Raw genomic sequence first — 18,852 nt, 5'->3', positions numbered from 1 at the left:
AAAGAATGTCCAATGGAAAAAAGACAGTCTCTTCAACAAATTATGTTGGGAAAACTGGACAGCAACATGCAGAAGAATGAAACTGGACCACTTTCTTACACCACACACATACATAAATTCAAAATGGATGAAACACCAAAATATGGGACCGGAATCCATCAAAATCCTAGAGGAGAACACAGGCAGTAACCTCTTTGACTTTGGCCACAGCAACTTCTTGCTAGACATGTCTCCAAGGACAAGGGAAACAAAAGCAAAAATGAACTATTGGGACTTCATCAGGATAAAAAGCTTTTGCACAGCAAAGGAAACAATTAACAAAACTGAAAGGCACCCTATAGAATGGGAGAAGATATTTGCAAATGACATATCTGATAAAGGACTAGTATCCAAAACCTATAAAGAACATATGAAACTCAACACCCAAAAAATAAAAAATCCAGTCAAGAAATGGGCAGAAGTCATGAACAGATATTTCCCCCAAAGACATACAAATGGCTAACAGACACAAGAAAAAATGTTCAACATCACTCAGCCTCAGGGAAATAAAAATCGAAACCACAATGAGATACCTACCATCTCGCACTGGTCAGAATATAAAACTAACAACTCAGGAAACAATAGATGTTGGTGAGGATGTGTAGAAAGGGGAACCCTCTTAGACTGTTGGTGTGAATACAAGCTGTTGCAACCACTCTGGAAAACAGTATAGAGGTTCCTCAAAAAATTAAAAATAGAACTACCCTACAGTCCAGCAATTGCACTACTAGGTATTTATCCAAAGGATACAAAAGTTGCGATTTGAAGGGGCACATGCACCCCAATGTTTATAGCAGCAATATCCACAATAGCCAAAATATGTATGTAAAGAGTCCAGATGTCCATAGACAGCTGAATGGATAAAGAAGTAGTATATATGTATGTACATACATGCACACACACACACAATGGAGTATTACTCAGCCATCAAAAAGAATGAAATCTTGCCATTTGTAATTATGTAGATGGAACTAGAAGGTACTATGCTAAGCAAAAGTCAGAGAAAGACGAATCCCATATGATTTCACTCATGTAGAATTTAAGAAACAAAACAGATGAACACAGGGAAAGGGAAGAAAAAAGAAAATAAGATAAAAACAGGGATACAAACCATAAGAGACTCTTTAACTATAGGAAATATACTGAGGGTTGCTGGAGGGGAGTTGGGTGGGGGCGATGGGGTAATTGAGTGATGGGCATTAAACAGGGCACTTGATATAATGAGCACTTGGTATTATATGCAAGTGATGAATCACTAAATTCTACCCCTGGAACTAATAATGCATATATGTTAACTAAATTTAAATTTTAAAAAAATTTTGAATAATAAAAATAAGTTTTTTAAAAATTTAAAATTCTATTAAAAAAACAAATAGCCAACTGATAAATTGAAGATGCTCAACATCAGGGCACCTGGGTGGCACATTGGGTTAAGCATCTGACTCTTGGTTTCGGCTCAGGTCATGATCTCCGGGTTTGGAGCTCAAGCCCCATGTCAACCTCCACACTCAGCATGGAGTCTGCTTGAGATTCTCTCTCCCTCTCCCTTTGTCCCTCATCCTCATGCACACTCTCTCTCTCAAATAAATGAGTAAATATTTTTTTTAGAAAAGATGCTCAACATCACTAACCATCAGGGAAATGCAAATCAAAACCACAATATCACCTCCCATCTATTACAATGTCTGTCATAAAATAAGTATTGGCAAGGATGTGGAGAAAAGGGAAACTGGTAGACTGTTGATGGGAATATAAGTTGGTACAACCATTATGGTAAACAATATGGCAGTTCCTCAAAAAATTAAAAATAGAACTACCATATCATCCCATAATCCCACTTCTGGATATGTATCCAAAGACAGTGAAATCAGTCTTTTTTTTTTTCACTTTCTGAATATGGTTTTATTACTGTGCCAAAGTGGAAAATACGCTGGTAGCCAATGGACAATTTCTGACGCTCAAAGAATCTATCTTCTCAAATTATGACTGATTTATGAACAAATGTAATTTTTAAAATCAGATCCTTTTTTAGGCTGAGTAATATTTCATTGTGTATATGCCACATTTCCTTTATTAATCCATCAATGGACACTTAGGTTTTTTCCATATTTTAGCTATTGTAAATAATGCCACATGGCATTGAACATGGGAGTGGTTATATCTTTTCAAATTACTATTTTCATTTTCTTCAGATAAATAACCAAAGGTAGAATTGCTGGATCATACAGTAATTCTGTTTATAATTTTCTGAGGAACTTCAATATTGTGTTCCATTGTAGCTGCATCAATTTACTTTCTCGCCACAGTACACATAGGTTCCCTTTTTTTCCCACATCCTCATTAACACTTTTCATTTCTAGTCTTTTTTGATGACCGTCATTCTAACAGGTGTGAAGTGATACCTCATATTTTTGCATTGCATTTCCCTGATGAAATGTTGAGCATCCCTGAGTCATGTTGAGCATGCATCTTCTGATGTACCTACTGGCCATCTGTGTGTCTTTGGAAAAATGTTTATTTAGATCCTCTGCCCATTTTTTAATCAGATTTTTTGGGGGGCTATTGAGTTGTATGATTTCTTTATATATTTTGGATATACAGGAGGTTGCCTTTTTATTTTGTTGATTTCCTTTGCTGTGCAGAAGCTTTTTTTAATTTTTTTACTGTTATGTTAATCACCATATATTACATCATTAGTTTTTGATGTAGTGTTCCATGATTCATTGTTTGTTCATAACACCCAGTGCTCCATGCAGAATGTGCCCTCTTTAATACCCATCACCAGGCTAACCCATCCCCCTACCTCCTCCCCTCTAGAACCCTCAGTTTGTTTTTCAGAGTCCATCATCTCTCATGGTTCGTCTCCCCCTCTGACTTACTCCCCTTTATTCTTCCTCTCCTGCTATCTTCTTCTTTTTCTTTTTTCTTAAAATATGTTGCATTATTTGTTTCAGAAGTACAGATCTGTGATTCAACAGTCTTGCACAATTCACAGTGCTCACCGTAGCACATACCCTCCCCAATGTCTATCACCCAGGCACCCCATCCCTCCCACCCCCAACCACTCCAGTAACACTCAGTTTGTTTCCTGAGATTAAGAATTCCTCATATCCGTGAGGTCATATGATACATGTCTTTCTCTTATTGACTTATTTCACTCAGCATAACACCCTCCAGTTCCATCCACGTCGTTGCAAATGGCAAGATCTCATTCCTTTTGATGGCTGCAGAATATTCCATTGTGTATATATACCACATCTTCTTTATCCATTCATCTGTCAATGGACATCTTGGCTCTTTCCACAGTTTGGCTATTGTGGACATTGCTGCTATAAACATTGGGGTGCACGTACCCCTTCGGGTCCCTACATTTGTATCTTTGTGGTAAATACCCAGTAGTTGTGCAGAAGCTTTTTTAGTTTCATGTAGTCTCACTTTATTTTTGCTTTTGTTACCTTTGTTTTTGGTGTCAGATCCAAAAAAAATCATTCCCAAGATGGTATCAAGAAGCTTACTGCCAATATTTTCTTCTAGCAGCTTTATAGTTTTATTACATTCAAGTTTTTTAAAGATTTTTTTATTCATTTTTTATTTGAGAGAGAGAGAACATGAACAGGGGGAGGAGCAAAAGGGAGAGGGAGAAGCAGACTCCCCGCTGAGCAGGGAGCCTGACACAGGGCTCAATCTCAGGACCCTGGGATCGCGACTTGAGCCAAAGGCAGGCACTTAACCAAGTGAACCACCCAGGTGCCCCATATTCAAGTTTTTAACACATTTTGAGTTGATTTTTGTGTATTGTATAAGACAGTGGTCCAGTTTCATTCTTTTGCATATGGCTGTCAGTTTTTCCAATACCATTTATTGAAGAGACTATCCTTTCTCCATTTTATGTCCTTGGCTCCTTTGTCCTACGTCAGTTAACCATATATGCATGGGTTTATTTCTGGGCTCTCTATTCTGTTTCATTGATCTGTGTGTCTGTTATTATGCCAATACCACACTGTTTTGATTACTGTAGTTTTGTAGTATATTTTGAAATCAAGTAGTGTAATGTCTCCTGCTTTTTTCTCATTGCTCAATATTGTTTTGGCTATTTGTGGTCTTTTGTCATTCCATACAAATTTTAGGACTGTTTGTTCTCTTTCTGTAAAAAATGCTATTGGAATTTTTATAGGGATTGCACTGAATCTGTAGATTGCTTTGAGTAATATTAACAATGTTAATTCTTCCAATCCATGAACATGAACTGTCTTTGCATTTATGTGTGTCTTCTTCCCAGATATTATATTCTTTTGGATGTAGCTGTAAATGGGTTGTTAATTTACCTTTCTGCTACTTCCTATTGATTTTTGTATCCTGCAACTATACAGAGTTTATTAATCCTAACAGTTTTTTGGTGGAGTCTTTAGGGTTTTCTGTATATGTCATTTCAGAGTTAACAGTTTTACTTCTTCCCCTTCCAGTTTGGATCCTTTTATTTCTTTTTCTTGCTTAATTGCTCTGGCTAGGGCTTCCAGTACTATCTTGAATAAAAATGGTGAGAATGGGTATTTTTGTCTTGTTTCAGATCTTACAAGTTTTGGGGCTTGTCATATATGGCCTTTATTATATAATAAATCCCTCTGTACCCACTTTATTTTTTTAAAAGATTTCATTTATTTATTTGACAGAGAGAGAGATAGCGAGAGCAGGAACACAAGCAGGGGGAGTGGGAGAGGGAGAAGCAGGCTTCCTGCCGAGCAGGGAGCCCAGTGTGGGACTCGATCCCAGGACCCTGGGCTCATGACCTGAGCCAAAGGCAGACACTTAATGACTGAGCCACCCAGGTGCCCCCCTCTGTACCCACTTTATTGAGAGTTTTTATCATACATGAATGTTGAATTTTATCCAGTGCTTTTTCTACATCTATTGATAGGACCATGTGATTTTTATCCTTCATTTCATTAATGTGGTGCATTGCATTGACTGATTTGCAGTACGTTGAGCCTTCTTTGCATCCCTGGGATAATTCCCACTTTATCATGGTGTATGATCCTTTTAATGTATTGTTGAATTTGAGTTGCTAATATTTTGTTGAGGATTTTTGAATATATGTTCATCAGAAATATTGGCCTGTAATTTTCTTGTGATGTCCTTGTTTTATTATCAGGGTAATACTGGCCTCGTAAAATGGGTTTGGAAGTATTCCCTAATCTTCTATTTTTTTTGGAAGAGTTTGAAAAGGATTATTATTCTTTTAGAGAGCAAGCGAGTACAAGCCGGGGGAGCAGGCAGGGGAGATGGAGGCTTCCCACTGAGCAGGGAACTCAATGTGGGGCTCGATCCGAGGACCCCAAGACTATGACCTGAGCCAAAGGTAGATGCTTAACCAACTGAGCCACCCAGGTGCCCCAGCATTAATTCTTTTTCAATGTTTGGTATTATTCACTAGTGAACCCATTTGGTCCTAGACTTTCATTTGGTCGGAGGTTTTGAATACTGATTCAGTCTCCTTACAAGTATTCAGTCTCTTCACATTTTCTATTTCTTCATGGTTCAATCTTCGGATATTGTATGTTTCTAGGAATTTATCCCCTCTGGTTGCCAAATTTGTTGATGTATAATTGTTCATAGTAGCCTTTTATGATCGTTTGTATTTTTTTTTTAAACAATCTTTTTTTTTAAGATTTTATTTATTAATTTGACAGAGAGAGTGAGAGCAGGAACACAAGCAGGGGGAGTGGGAGAGGGAGAAGCAGGCCTCCCACTGAGCAGGGAGCCTGATGTGGGACTCGGTCCCAGGACCCTGGGATCATGACCTGAGCTGAAGGCAGACACTTAACAACTGAGCCACCCAGGCGCCCTGATCGTTTGTATTTCTGTGGTATTGGTTGTAACTATTATCACTTTCAGTCTGTGCATATCATTACATCTAATGTGTCTCACTTTAGGCAGCATATAGATGGGTCTTGTTTTCTTTTCCTTTCTGCCATTCTGTCTTTTAATTACAGAATGCATTTCATTTACATTTAAAGTAATTATTTTGAGTCCTGTCTTCTCCCTTACCTTGTGAGTCTAGCTAAAAGTTTGTCAATTTTGTTTTTGCAAAGAACCAGCTCTTAGTTTCATTTATGTTTTCTAATTTTTTAGTCTCAGTTTCATTTTTTTCCACTCTAATCTTTGGTATTTCCTTCATTCTACTAACTTTGGGCTCCATTTGTTCTTTTTCTAATTCCTTGAGGTGTTGTTAGTTTATTTGAAATTTTTTTTTCTTTATGTAGGCATTTTATCACTATGAATTTCCCTCTTAAAACTGCTTTTGCTGTATCCCATAAGTTTCTGGTGTGTTGTTTTTCATTTTTATATTTGTCTCAAAGCATTTTTTGCTTTCTTTTGATTTCTTCTTTGACCCATTGATTGTTCAATAGCATATTATTAATCTCCACGCATTTGTGAATTTCTTGGTTTTTCTAATAGTTGGTCTAGTTTCATACAATTATGGTCAGGAAAGATGCTTGAGGAGTGCCTGGGTAGCTCAGTCAGCTGAGCATCCGATTCTTAGTTTTGGCTCAGGTCATGATCTCAGCAGGGAGTCTGCTTGAAGATTCTGTCCCTCTGCCCCTCCCCCCTACTTGCTTACTTGCTCACTCACACTCTCTAAAATAATTCTTTTTTAAAACAAGAAAAGATGCTTGATGATATTATTTCAATCTTCTTAAGTTTATTGAGACTTGTTTTGTGACCTAACATGATGGAAGATGTTCCCTGTACACCTGAGAAGAATGTTTATTCTTTTACTTTTGGATGAAATAATATGTATATATCTGTTAAGTCTTTCTTATTTAACATGTCATTTAAAGTCAATGTTTCCATATTGATTTTCTTTCTGGATGATCTATCCACTGATGAAAGTGGGATACTAAAGTCCCCTATTCTTATTATATTGCTGTTTCTCCATTTTAGGTCTGGTAATACTTGCTTCGTGCATTTAGGTGTTGCTGTATTTTGAGTGCATAAATACTTAGGAATATGTCCTCTTGTTGTATTGACCCTTTTATATCATTATGCAATGCTCTTTGTCTTTTATTACAGTCTTTGTTTTAAGGTCTTTTGTCTAAAGTAAGTATAGCTACTCCAGCTTTCTTTTGGTATCCATTTGCATGGAATATATTTTTCCATCCCTTTACTTTTATTCTGTGCATGTCCTTACATCTAAAGTGTCTCTCAGGGGCGCCTGGGTGGCTCAGTTGGTTAAGCAACTGCCTTCAGCTCAGGTCATGATCTCAGGGTCCTGGGATCGAGCCCCGCATCGGGCTCCCTGCTCGGCGGGAAGCCTGCTTCTCCCTTTCCCACTCTCCCTGCTTGTGTTCCCTCTCTCGCTGTCTCTCTCTGTGTCAAATAAATAAAATCTTTAAAAAAAAAAAATAAAGTGTCTCTCGGGGGACTGGGTGGCTCAGTCGGTTGAATGTCTGCCTTCGGCCCAGGTCATAATCCCAGGTCCTGGGATTGAGCCCTGCACTGGGCTCCTTGCTCAGCAGGAGCCTGCTTCTCCCTCTGCCTCTGCCTGCTGCTTCCCCTGCTTGCTCTCTCTGTCAAATAAATAAAGTCTTTAAAAAATAACAAAAATAATAATAAAGTGTCTCTCTTTAGGCAGCATATGGATAGGTCTTGTTTTCTTATCCATTCAGCCATTCATCTTTTCATTAGGGAATGTATCCCATTTATATTTAAATTATCGACAAGTATACTGCCATCTTAATTGTTTTCTTGCTGTTTTGTAGTTTCTCTTTCCTTTTTTCTTTTCATGCTCTCTTCCTGTGTGATTTGATGAATTTCTTTAGTGATATGCTTAGATTCCTCTCTATCTTTTATGTATCTACCAAGGTTATTGCTCTGTAGTCACCATGTGGCTTACATATAACAGCTGATACTAAAAACAGTCTATTTTAAATTATAATAAGTTTGAACAGATTCTAAAGCTCTACATTTTTACTCTGCCCCCTACATTTTATGTTTTTGATATCACATTTTATTTCTTTTTATCTTGTGTTTCTCATGACTAATAATTTATAGTTCTTTTTACTACGTTTGTCTTTTAATCCATCACTTTTACTGTATATTTACCTTTACCAGAGAGACTTCTATTTTGTTTTCTTGTTACTAATTAGCATCTTTTCTTTTCAGCTTAAGAGTAGTCTCTTTAACATTTCTTGTAAGGCTGGTTTAGCTGTGATGAACTCCTTTAGTTTTGCTTGTTTGGAAAACTCCATCTCTCCTTCAATTCTGAATGACAACTTTGTCAAGTAGAGTGATACTGATGGAAATTTCTATCAGCACCTAAATATATTATGCCACTCTCTTCTGGCCTGCAAAGTTTCTCCTGAAAAGTCTGCTGGTAGTCTAATGGGGGCTCCTCTGTACATAACAAGTCATTTTCCTCTTGCTGCTTTTAAGAGTCTCTCCTTGTCTTTAACTTTTGACACTTTAACTATAATGTTCTTGGTGTGGGCTTTGTTGGATTCCTAGTATTCATAATTCTTTCGGTTTCCTGGATCTGGGTGTCTGTTTCCTTCCCCATGTTTTGGAAATTTTTAGCCATTGTTTCTTCAAATAAGTTGTCTTCCCCTTTCTCTCTTTCTTCTCCTTTTGGAAGCCCCATAATATGAATACTGATTCACTTAATATTGTCCCATAAGTCCCTTAAGCTCTCTTCACATTTTTACATTCTTTTTTCCCTTGGCTATTCTGATTGAGTTCCACTGCCCTGTATTCAAGTTTACTGATCCTTTCTTCTGCTTTATCTAGTCTTGTTATCAAATCCTCTCATGTGTTTTTCACTTCAGTTATTGTATTTTTCTGCTCTTTGACTTCTGTTTGGTACATTCTTATATTTTCCATCTCTTTGAGTTCTCACTGGGTTCATTCATTCATCTCCCAAGTTCGGTGGGCATCTTTGTGACCATTATTTTGAACTCTTTATTAGGTAAATCACTCTTATTAAGGATTTTTTTCTGAGGTTTTATCTTGCTTTTAGTTCAGAACATATTTTTCTGTTTCTTCATTTTGCTTGACTCTGTGTTGGTTTCTGTGCATTAGATAAAATGGTCACTTTTCCAAGTCTTGAATAGCAGCCTCATGTAGTAGTGAATCTTATTGTTCAACCCTGCCCTAGCTGTTGTCTCTTAAACCTTTCAGTTGTCCAAGCATCCTGTTTTATTTTAAACAGCTCCCAGTAATTGAGGTTGTGCCAAGAGCTATCAGTGTCCCAAAGGGGAGGATCTCAGCACCTAAATGTAGGCTTGTTGTCATCTTTTTAAAGTATGCACATATATACATACAATCCTATGGAACCACAAACATAAGCCTCACTGACATCAACTAAGGAATTTGGAAGTGTCTCCTGGGCAGCAGTCCCCAAAATTGGGGCACCATGCAAGTGCATACAGTCCTTTCTAAAAGATACCAGCAAGCTGGAGCAAGACAAAGGGAGAGCACAAAGATGGCATCCACTGGCCTCCATTCCATGAAAATAACTCCATAAGCTTCTAGATGTGTGCCAAACCTGAAACCTGCCTTTTGGGCTAAAATTCCAACACAAGCATATAGGTCTCTTTCACAGAAAGCCTGGGGACTTTCATGTCTGTGTGGTACCCTGGGTATAGTAGCCTGTCAAAAACTGTGTCTCCTACTGTTACAGTCCCATGGGGCCCAGGAACACAAGCCCTCCTGGCCATGAGAGCCAGCTCATCAGTGAGTGTCCCCTGGGTGGCAACTGCACATACCAGGAAGGGCTCCAGACATAAAAACAGGGGCATCAGATGTGTGTAAAATCTCCCTCCAGGAGATACTGGCACTCTGTAGTGCAGCAAAGAGGGGAAAGTGAAGATGGTATCCACTAGCCTTTGTCCCCATAGAGTACCCCAGTAGGCCCCTAGATGTGTGTTAAATTAGATGCCTGCCCCTAGACCAAGGCTTTAAGATAAGGAAATGAGTCTCTTTCACAGAAAGTCTGGGTGCCCATTGGCTGCTTCTGCACTGGTTCCTGGGGTGGGTGAGTCCAAGCACACAAGTCCTTTAAGAGCCATTTCTCACTTCACTATAGCCTTGTGGGTCTCATGGACACAAGCTCTGTTGGTTTCCAAAGCTAGATGTTTTAGGGAGTCATCTTTTAGTTGCAGGTCTTAAAAGTTATGCGGCTCAGTGTGAGATTCAAACCCTTCACTCCTTGGAAGAAGTTCAGGTTTTAAGTTCCCTTCCTGATTGCATGTCACCGTGACAGAGGTGGGAGTTATGGTGAGATTGTGTCTCAGCCTGTCCTACCCACATAGATGTGGGGTTTTTCTTGTTTGCCCAGTGTATAGGAGTCAGCTAGTTTTAAGGGTTCTTTTCAGAGGAAATTGCTCCATATATAGCTGTCAGTTTGGTGTATCTGTGGGAAGATGTCAGCTCAGGATCTTCTTACATCATCATCTTGAATCAGAGCTCTGAAATTAATATCATGAAGAGGTACCTACACTCCCATGTTCATTGCAGCATTATTCACAGTAGCCAAGATATGGAATCACCCTAAATGTCCCTCAGTGAATAAATGGATAAAGTATGTTCTGTGTGTACACACACAATGGAATATTATTCACCCTTTAAAAAGAAAGAAATCCTGTCATTTGCAGTGATGTGCATGAACCTGGAGTACATCATGCTAAGTGAAATAAGGCAAGCACAGAGAGACAAATATTGCATGATCTCACTTATATGTAGAATCTAAAAATAGTCAAACACAAACAGGCATAGAGTAGAATTTTGGTTAGCAGGGGCTGAGGGGAGAAGGAAATGGGGAAGTGCTAGTCAAAGGGTACAAAGTTGCAGTTAGGATGAAACATACAACATGGTGACTATAGTTAATAATACTGTCCTGAATACTGGAAATTTTCTAAGGGAGTAGATTTCAGGTCTTCTCATCCCCCTCCCCCCCAGAAATGCTAACTAAGTGAGAAGATGGTATGTTAAGTGGTTTTACTGTCATAATTGTTTCACTATATATTATCTCATTGTACATCTTAAATATAATTTTTACTTAAAATGTTAAAAAAATTATAAAAAAATTTTAGCCACAGTAAAAATGTAGAGAAACATTAACTGCAATTATGTGTCTTATTTAACCCAATATATGTGAAATATTATTTGAACATGTAATCAATATAAAAATATTGTTTTACTTTTTTCATATTAAGTCTTCAAAATCTATTATGTATTTGCAGTTAAAGATACCTCAACTTGGACTAGTCAGGGTGCCTGGGTGGCTCAGTCGGTTAAGCCTCTGCCTTTGGAAGCTCAGGTCATGATCCCAGAATCCTGGGATTGAGTCCCACACAGGGCTCCCTGCTCAGTGGGGAATCTGCTTCTCCCTCCTCCTTTGCCCATCCCCCCTGCTCATGCTCTCTTTCTCGCTGTCTCTCAAATAAATAAAATCTTTAAAAACAAAATTGGACTAGCCATATGTGGATAGTGGCTACCATATTTGACCATGCAGATGTGAATAACAGGAGTTCCAGAAAAAGAATGGATAAGGGTAAAAAGAGGCAGGGAAGAAATGATAAATTTAAGATTTCCAAGAACTAAGGGAGAGTAGTTTCCAAATTGAGCAGGCTCTCAGAAAGCCCAATAAAATAGATAAATTAGACCCAGACCAGGATACTTCATCATGATATTTTGAAACATCAGAGACCCAGAGAAACATTTATAGGCTTTAAAGAAAAAAAAAAAAACAGGTTATTACAGTCAAAGAATCAGATATCAGCATGGCTTTAGACTTTTCAAAAACAATGGATAGATAGGAGACAGTGAATCATTGCCTTTAAAGTTCTGAAGGAAAAGCATCACTAAGGTATCATTCTATAACTATGAACCAAGTTAGGAGGTAGATATGAACCAAGTTAGGAACCAAGATAGAAGGTAGATAAAAGATATTTTCAACTATCCAAGATCTCAAAAAAGTTACCTGCCATGCTCCCTTTTTCAGGAAGCTACTGAAAGGTGTGTTACACCAAACAAAGTCAACCAAGAATGAGGAAAGTGTGAAATATAAGAAATGGGAGAAAGCTGAAAGGAATCCCTGGGATGAAACTGTGAACCCAACCTAGAGGGCAAGAAGTCCAGGCTAGAGTAGGTCGGAGGGAAGCAAAAAAGAATTCATCAAGAAAATCCAGTTGATAGAACCCTGATGAGACTAATTGTGGATGTAGAAAATTGGCAGATATGGGCGTTAAATAGTAACATGTACACAGAAATCTAAGCAAATAAGAGATAAAGAAAAATAAAAAGTTATAAACTCTGAATGTTAAGTAATTTATATTAAGAGGTCCAGAAGGGCATGTAGGTAAAGTGGAATGAGAGGTAAAAGAGCTAAAACCTCATCTTTCATAGTATGAAATTAATATACAGTTCTTAAAACTGAAATGTAAGGAAGAAGTAATATAGGCATCTTATCTGAAAATATGAAGATAAAAAAATAATCAGGTGTTAAAAGTAGCTGATTTTGGGGAAGGGAAGAAGGGATCTGCCAGTTTTTCTAACAAATTTTGTAAAACTGTGTTTCTCTAAGTCTCAAGTATATATACACATACCTAACTTATTTTAAAAGAAACATGGGCGGTAATAAATCTGGGTGAATAAAGGACCTTTACAGGCCATTGCTAATGAGCATCCTTATCTCCTAGCATTGAGTATTGGTTCCGCTGCATGGATGTGGATGGGGATGGTGTACTCTCCATGTATGAGCTAGAATACTTCTATGAAGAGCAGTGTGAACGGATGGAAGCCATGGGCATTGAGCCCTTGCCATTCCATGATTTGCTCTGCCAGATGCTTGACCTGGTGAAGCCAGCCACTGATGGTAAGATTGAGTAAAAGGCCATTTGCACTTTTCACCTATGTAACAGAGTGGGGCATTTAATCCTGGATTGTCCTAAATTATTTAACTTCCAGAGTCTTCCATACTGGCTTCCCAAATACAGAAATACCTAAATTTCTCCTTTACTATTAGTGTGGAACCAACAATCGATGGCAGATCCTATTTAAGAAATTTTTCCATAGAGGGGCGCCTGGGTGGCTCAATTTTTCCATAGAGGGGAGCCTGGGTGGCTCAGTTGGTTAAGCATCCAGCTCTTGATTTCAGCTCAGGTCATGATCTCAAGGTCGTGAGAGCAAGCCCTACATGGGGCTCCATACTCAGCAGGGAGTCTGCTTGAGATTCTCTCTCCTTCCTGTGCCCCGGCCCACTGCACTCTCAAATAAATAAGTAAATCTTTAATTAAAAAAAAAAAAAAATTGTCCCTAAGAACAGAAAGCAGATTAGTGATTGCCCAGGGCTTGGGGTAAGGGGAGTTGGGGAAGGTCTGCTTGATGGGTACGGAGTTTCCTTTTGAGGTGAAGAAATGTTATGGAATGCAATAGTAGTGGTGGTTACACAACATTGTGAATGTACTAAAAGCCACGAATTATACACTAAAATGGTTAAAATGGTGAATTTTATGTCAGCTTTACCTCAAAAAAATGGGATCTTGTATAATAAAATTAGCATATACATATACCTTTAAACTTCAGTAAAAGATTTATTTGCCAAAGCACTTCTTGAAATTTACTAGATTTTTTTTTTTTACGTAGGCAAAATAACGCTACGAGATCTGAAGAGATGCAGAATGGCACATATCTTTTATGACACTTTCTTTAATCTGGAGAAATACTTAGACCATGAACAGAGAGATCCCTTTGCGGTCCAGAAGGTACTGGTTTTAACTTCTGCTTGAGGGCTGCAGTATCAGGGGTTGTGTGCTACAGATAAAAATGATCTCTGCCTATAGGAATCTTGTGTTTAAAGAGGTAACATTTAAAACATTTCATCACATACTGAGAAGAGAAAAATGGACCTAGAGCACATCTCTCTCCACAACTAATCTTCACGTTTAGGTAACCTCCATCTGCCTATCATTGAGTGAACTGTATGGCCTGTGTACTTACATATATATTAGAAACTAGTTACAAAAGTTTGAAAAAAAATGTCCTTCCATATTTTAAAACAATATATCAATAGGCATATCTGTACTAGAAAGCATATTGGGGTTAACTAACTGTAAAACTTTTTTTTAACAGGGATAACCATATCAGGAATATTAAAACCACCCATTTCCAAGATGACATGGTAAACAGCTTTCCCCATCATAATGAAAACTAGACATTCTCCATGATAGACACCCTCAGATAATATACACATTTTTTCAAGTGTTAATGATTGTTGTGCATGACTATCACCGTGAAGTCATTCTATACCTGAGTAGAGATGAGCACCCTTCCCCATACACAAAAATCTGTGGACCCTCAAAAATCCCTGAACATCATATGGTCTATGTCCAAAAAGGGGGGGGCAGAATATCAACACTTCCCTTCTATTCCCTTGTTTAAAAAGTAAAAATTATGTTGATAGAAAAGGACTGTTTCCATTGGTCCTACAGGAGTATAACTGCAGGAAACTTGCACAGTCTTTTCTTTTTCTTCCACATGTTGACCTAAATAGTACTAACAATACAAAGATCACCTTCTAAAAACAAATATTCTGCACCTGATCTTGGGGCATATCATGGCACATTATCACTAGCTTAAAGTCAGAATTATGTTTTATTGACTCAAAGGTGCCCATTATTTTATATACTTTTAAACAAGCAAACAAAAATTGCCATTATAAATCTAAGATGTGTGTCAGTTTCAAAGATGTTATAAGGATGTGGTAGGAGTTCTTAAAATGGATTAAATGTCATAACACATTGTATGGTCAATATTTAGGTATTTGCATTCTTCTAGGTATAATTAACCTTACATCTGAGGGCAGTGCTAACTCATTTTAATCATGGAAAAACTATTTTACCTGGAATATATAATCCAAGATCCTGTCCATATTGTAGAAGGAAAAGAAAATGTATAGCCTTTCCCCCCTTCATTTCTTCTATTTGTGTTATAAATTTTACTTTATAAGAGGTGACAGTATATCAAGATTTGTTCTGATCTGCAAAGAACATTTTTAGTCAGAAAGTGCTCAAGAAATTCCAGACACTGTGTTGAAGAGACATATGGTCAAATAAAGAAAAAAAGAACAAAAAGTAGCAATGAAGCAATTTGGGAAGAAGGGCTGTTTCCAGATAGCACAGATGACATGGTATCTGAGCTGGCTTTTAAAGAAGCAGTAAAAATGTGCCAGAGGAAGGGATGGTATATTATTTCAGGTGGGCATTTGCAAAAACCACAAGTCACTCCAGATAGCTGCTACGCAAAGTGCCAGAGAGAAGGGCCCGGGGAAAGTTCTCTGATTATAAGGCAAAAGAATCTAGGCCTCAAGAATTAGCTGCCCAGGGGTTCACTATAATTTTGTGATTGGAGGCACAGAAATCACTTTAGGAGTGTTACTTTAGCACCTCTTTTTACACGTTAAGATGAACCATTTTTGGGTAGGTCATCACAAATGTTGTCTATAACTAAAGAAGACCTATCTCCAATTCTTTGTCTTTGATTATTTTTGTTTCCTGTCCTCTTTGCAATCAGGATGTTGAGAATGAGGGGCCTGAGCCTTCTGACTGGGACAGGTTTGCAGCTGAGGAATATGAGACTCTTGTTGCAGAGGAATCTGCCCAAGCACAGTTCCAGGAAGGGTGAGTGAGTCTCCCTGGGTCTTGTAAAACTTTTTTTTTAACAGGGGTAACCATATCAGGAATATTAAAACCACCCTAAAAAATCAAACTAGTAATCCTTATTTTTGAATATCATAAAAATGAGTGATTATAACCAACTTTAGTTGAAAGAGTATTTTTCCCAGCAGTCTTCTCTTCCCTTCTTCACTAATTTCCTGAAAACCCTTCTCATGTCCCATTTCCTTTCATGGAGTTGTACTTTTCAGTGGAAGCTAAGATCATTGTGGAGTCATACTACAAGCCCTGTAAATACAGGATGAGGCTAAAAGAACTGAAGCTTTTTCAAATAATAAAGATGATCATGTTTAAAACAGATCTTTACCATATATGGTTTTGTGCATTCAACCCTGAACAAGAAGTTACTTCTACATGGAATTTATAATAGGGCATAATTCCATAAAGGGACCATGGTAAGAAATTATCTAAGACTTTCACTGCTTAGAACATTTCAGCAACTTTATAATTTGTTGGCTTTTTCCATCATCTTCTCAGGATTCCTTTAGCAGTTCCTCTAAGGCTCTTAATTAATCCTTATTATTAATGTAATACATTTTTTGAGTAGGTAATACATTCGTATGTTTTAATATTCAAAGAAACAAAAGGATAAATAGTATAGTTTCTTGCTGCCCAGTTTTCCTTCCCAGAAGCAATCACTGTGGTCATTTTCTTATGTACCCTTCCAAAGACACTCTCTATCCCACTCTATCTCATATATATGTATATATACACACATACACACATATATATGCATACACACACACACACACACACACACACACACATACATACATGCAAATACAGAGGCGCCTGGATGGCTCAGTCAGTTAAGCATTCAACTCTTGATCTCAGTTCAGGTGTCAATCTCAGGGTCATGAGTTCAAGCCCCACGTTGGGCTCCATGCTGGGCATGGAGCCTACATTTAAAAAAAAAAAAATACACATATACATTCTTACATTTCTTTTTTCCCTTACACATATGTAACATATTACATTCATTCATTGTTTGGTACCTAGCTTTTTCCACACTTGTATAAAGTTTCTTTTACACAAGATGAATAAGTTCTAGCGATCTGCTGTACAACATTGTACCTATAGTTAAAAATGTGGTATTATGCATTTTAAAATGTTAAGAGGATAAAGCTCATGTTAAGTCTTCCTACAAAATACACACAGGAATACAAGGAAATTTTTGGAGGTGATGGGTATGTTTAGTACCTTGGTTGTGGTATCAAAGATGTATGCATATGTCCAAACTGATCAAGATGTATTCATTAAATGCATACATTTTTTTGTGTAACAATTAAACCTAAATAAAAACAATAACAAAGATTGGGAAAACAGCATCATAAACCAAAAACACTTGTATTTTATGATTACTAAGGTATAAATGAGGCTTCACAAATATTTTGGGGGCCTTGAGTGCATGAAAAAAAGTTTAAAAAGCAATACATGTATCTAATGAATGTTCTACATTTTTACAGCTGCACAATATTCTACTGTATAGTAACACCATTATTAGAATAGTTATGCCACTATTAGAAATATAACATTCTAGTGAATAATCTTATATACATGTCATTTTATACATATATAGGACAAATTTCCAGAAGTATAGCAAACAGCATACTTGCAAAAACATAGGATTTTAGAGAAACCCACAAGAAATAATGCAGACACCCAGAACTAGAAACAGTTGGGAGCCATTTCTACCCCTGGGCCTGAAAGGACAAGGAGATAAAACCATCATCAGAACCCAAAGAGAATAAGTACAATGGAGAGAGTCAGCTGACAGGACTTGTAACCTTCAGTAACAGAATTTAGTCAAACTATGGCAAATCAGCTAAGAACTATTAGAATAAATACCCAATTTCACTTTCCTCATATCCCTTAGTATCCTGCTGGCACCTCCCATTGACTTGCAATAAGAAACCAGAAGGTAAGACAACGAATTATGTGGTCCATTTGGATCAGCCTCCTGGGGCACAGAGCTAGGCAGAGAGTAGATCTAGAAGGATAAACATCAAATAAAATATCCAGCTCAGTACATAATGTCAAATAGCCCTCTACAGAGATTGTACATTTCACACCCATACCATTAATTCTTCAATATCTTTTTGGAGAGTACTGAAGAAGCCATCGCCAAACCACTTTCTTTAAAGATTTCCTTAATATGCTTAGCCACAAAACTGGGGTTGAATTTTTATGTCATTGACCCTGAAAACCATAAAAATCATTCATCATTCACTGATTATTTTAAGTCTCACTGAATCAGAAGAGAAGACAGGCAAGTGGATTCACAAGAATGATCTAAAATTTTTTTGGCATTGAGCTTCCATAGTAGGACTTAGACTAAATTTACTTACGAAGCAGCATCACTACTGTTAAGAGCATGTGTGGATGTTTAGAATAAATAGATTGCCTCCAATTTTTCACTAATAGGAAGATTAATAAAATTATCCTACATATACATAGTGCAATTCCATGTAAACATTAAAAATCATTTTGTGTATATATATTTCTTGACTATCATAAAGAAAAAGATGTGGAGAAAGGCCTTAAAAGATGAAGAAAGATGGAATAACAAAGAACAAAATAAAGTAATAAGAAAGAAAATTTAGGTATATGTAAGGAAAACAACAGGGATCTAACTTAAATGTATTAGAGGAATGTAGAGAAGAGGAAGAAATATATGTAAAACATCCTAGAAGTAAAAACTGAAAATGGGAGGTAAAGAGGAGAAAGAAAATTTGTGTGTAAATTTCATTGGCAAAGCCTCCGTAGATATCCTTTAAAGCTGTAAGTCAAGTTGAGGGTTTAGGAATACTAATTAAACACTTGAAAAACCAAAGCCAGACTCTAAGTGTTCTAATTCAATCACAAAACATATACACACAAAAGAAAAACACAGACCACAAAGCATAAAGATGACAGAACTAAGGCAAGTATTTTTAGATCAGTGAATGTAAAAGGAATAAACTCTCTTATTAAAAGAAAAGGATTCCATTTTGGAATGACAACAAAGGGTGAATTAAAAAAGAATGAACACTCAAAAAAAGCTATGCATCTGATAGATTTTTGAAAGAAAAACTCCAAAAAGAAT

The 18,852-nt window shown here is 37.2% G+C and overlaps 1 protein-coding gene across 10 annotated transcripts in view; it reads left to right on the top strand.

Moving 5' to 3' along the window:
- Positions 1-18,852, top strand: part of PPP2R3A (protein phosphatase 2 regulatory subunit B''alpha) — a 214,616-nt gene that overhangs the window by 176,575 nt on the left and 19,189 nt on the right. For 8 of the 10 annotated variants that reach the window (XM_073899719.1, XM_073899723.1, XM_073899703.1 and 5 more), the window contains 3 exons: positions 12,735-12,910; positions 13,681-13,799; positions 15,607-15,713. In XM_073899719.1, coding sequence (XP_073755820.1) covers positions 12,735-12,910; positions 13,681-13,799; positions 15,607-15,713 — 402 coding nt within the window. Of the gene's footprint in view, positions 1-12,734; positions 12,911-13,680; positions 13,800-15,606; positions 15,714-17,643; positions 17,689-18,852 lie in introns of all 10 variants that reach the window. The other 2 variants (XM_073899734.1, XM_073899737.1) reach the window with 1 other exon arrangement.

Source organism: Callorhinus ursinus, unplaced genomic scaffold (genome assembly GCF_003265705.2).
Source record: "Callorhinus ursinus isolate GAN/ISIS: 27379988/994484 unplaced genomic scaffold, GSC_fseal_2.0 scaffold1, whole genome shotgun sequence".
Lineage (NCBI taxonomy): Eukaryota > Metazoa > Chordata > Mammalia > Carnivora > Otariidae > Callorhinus > Callorhinus ursinus.
Note: the sequence above shows the minus strand (reverse complement) of the source record. Positions and strands in the feature narration are given on the sequence as shown.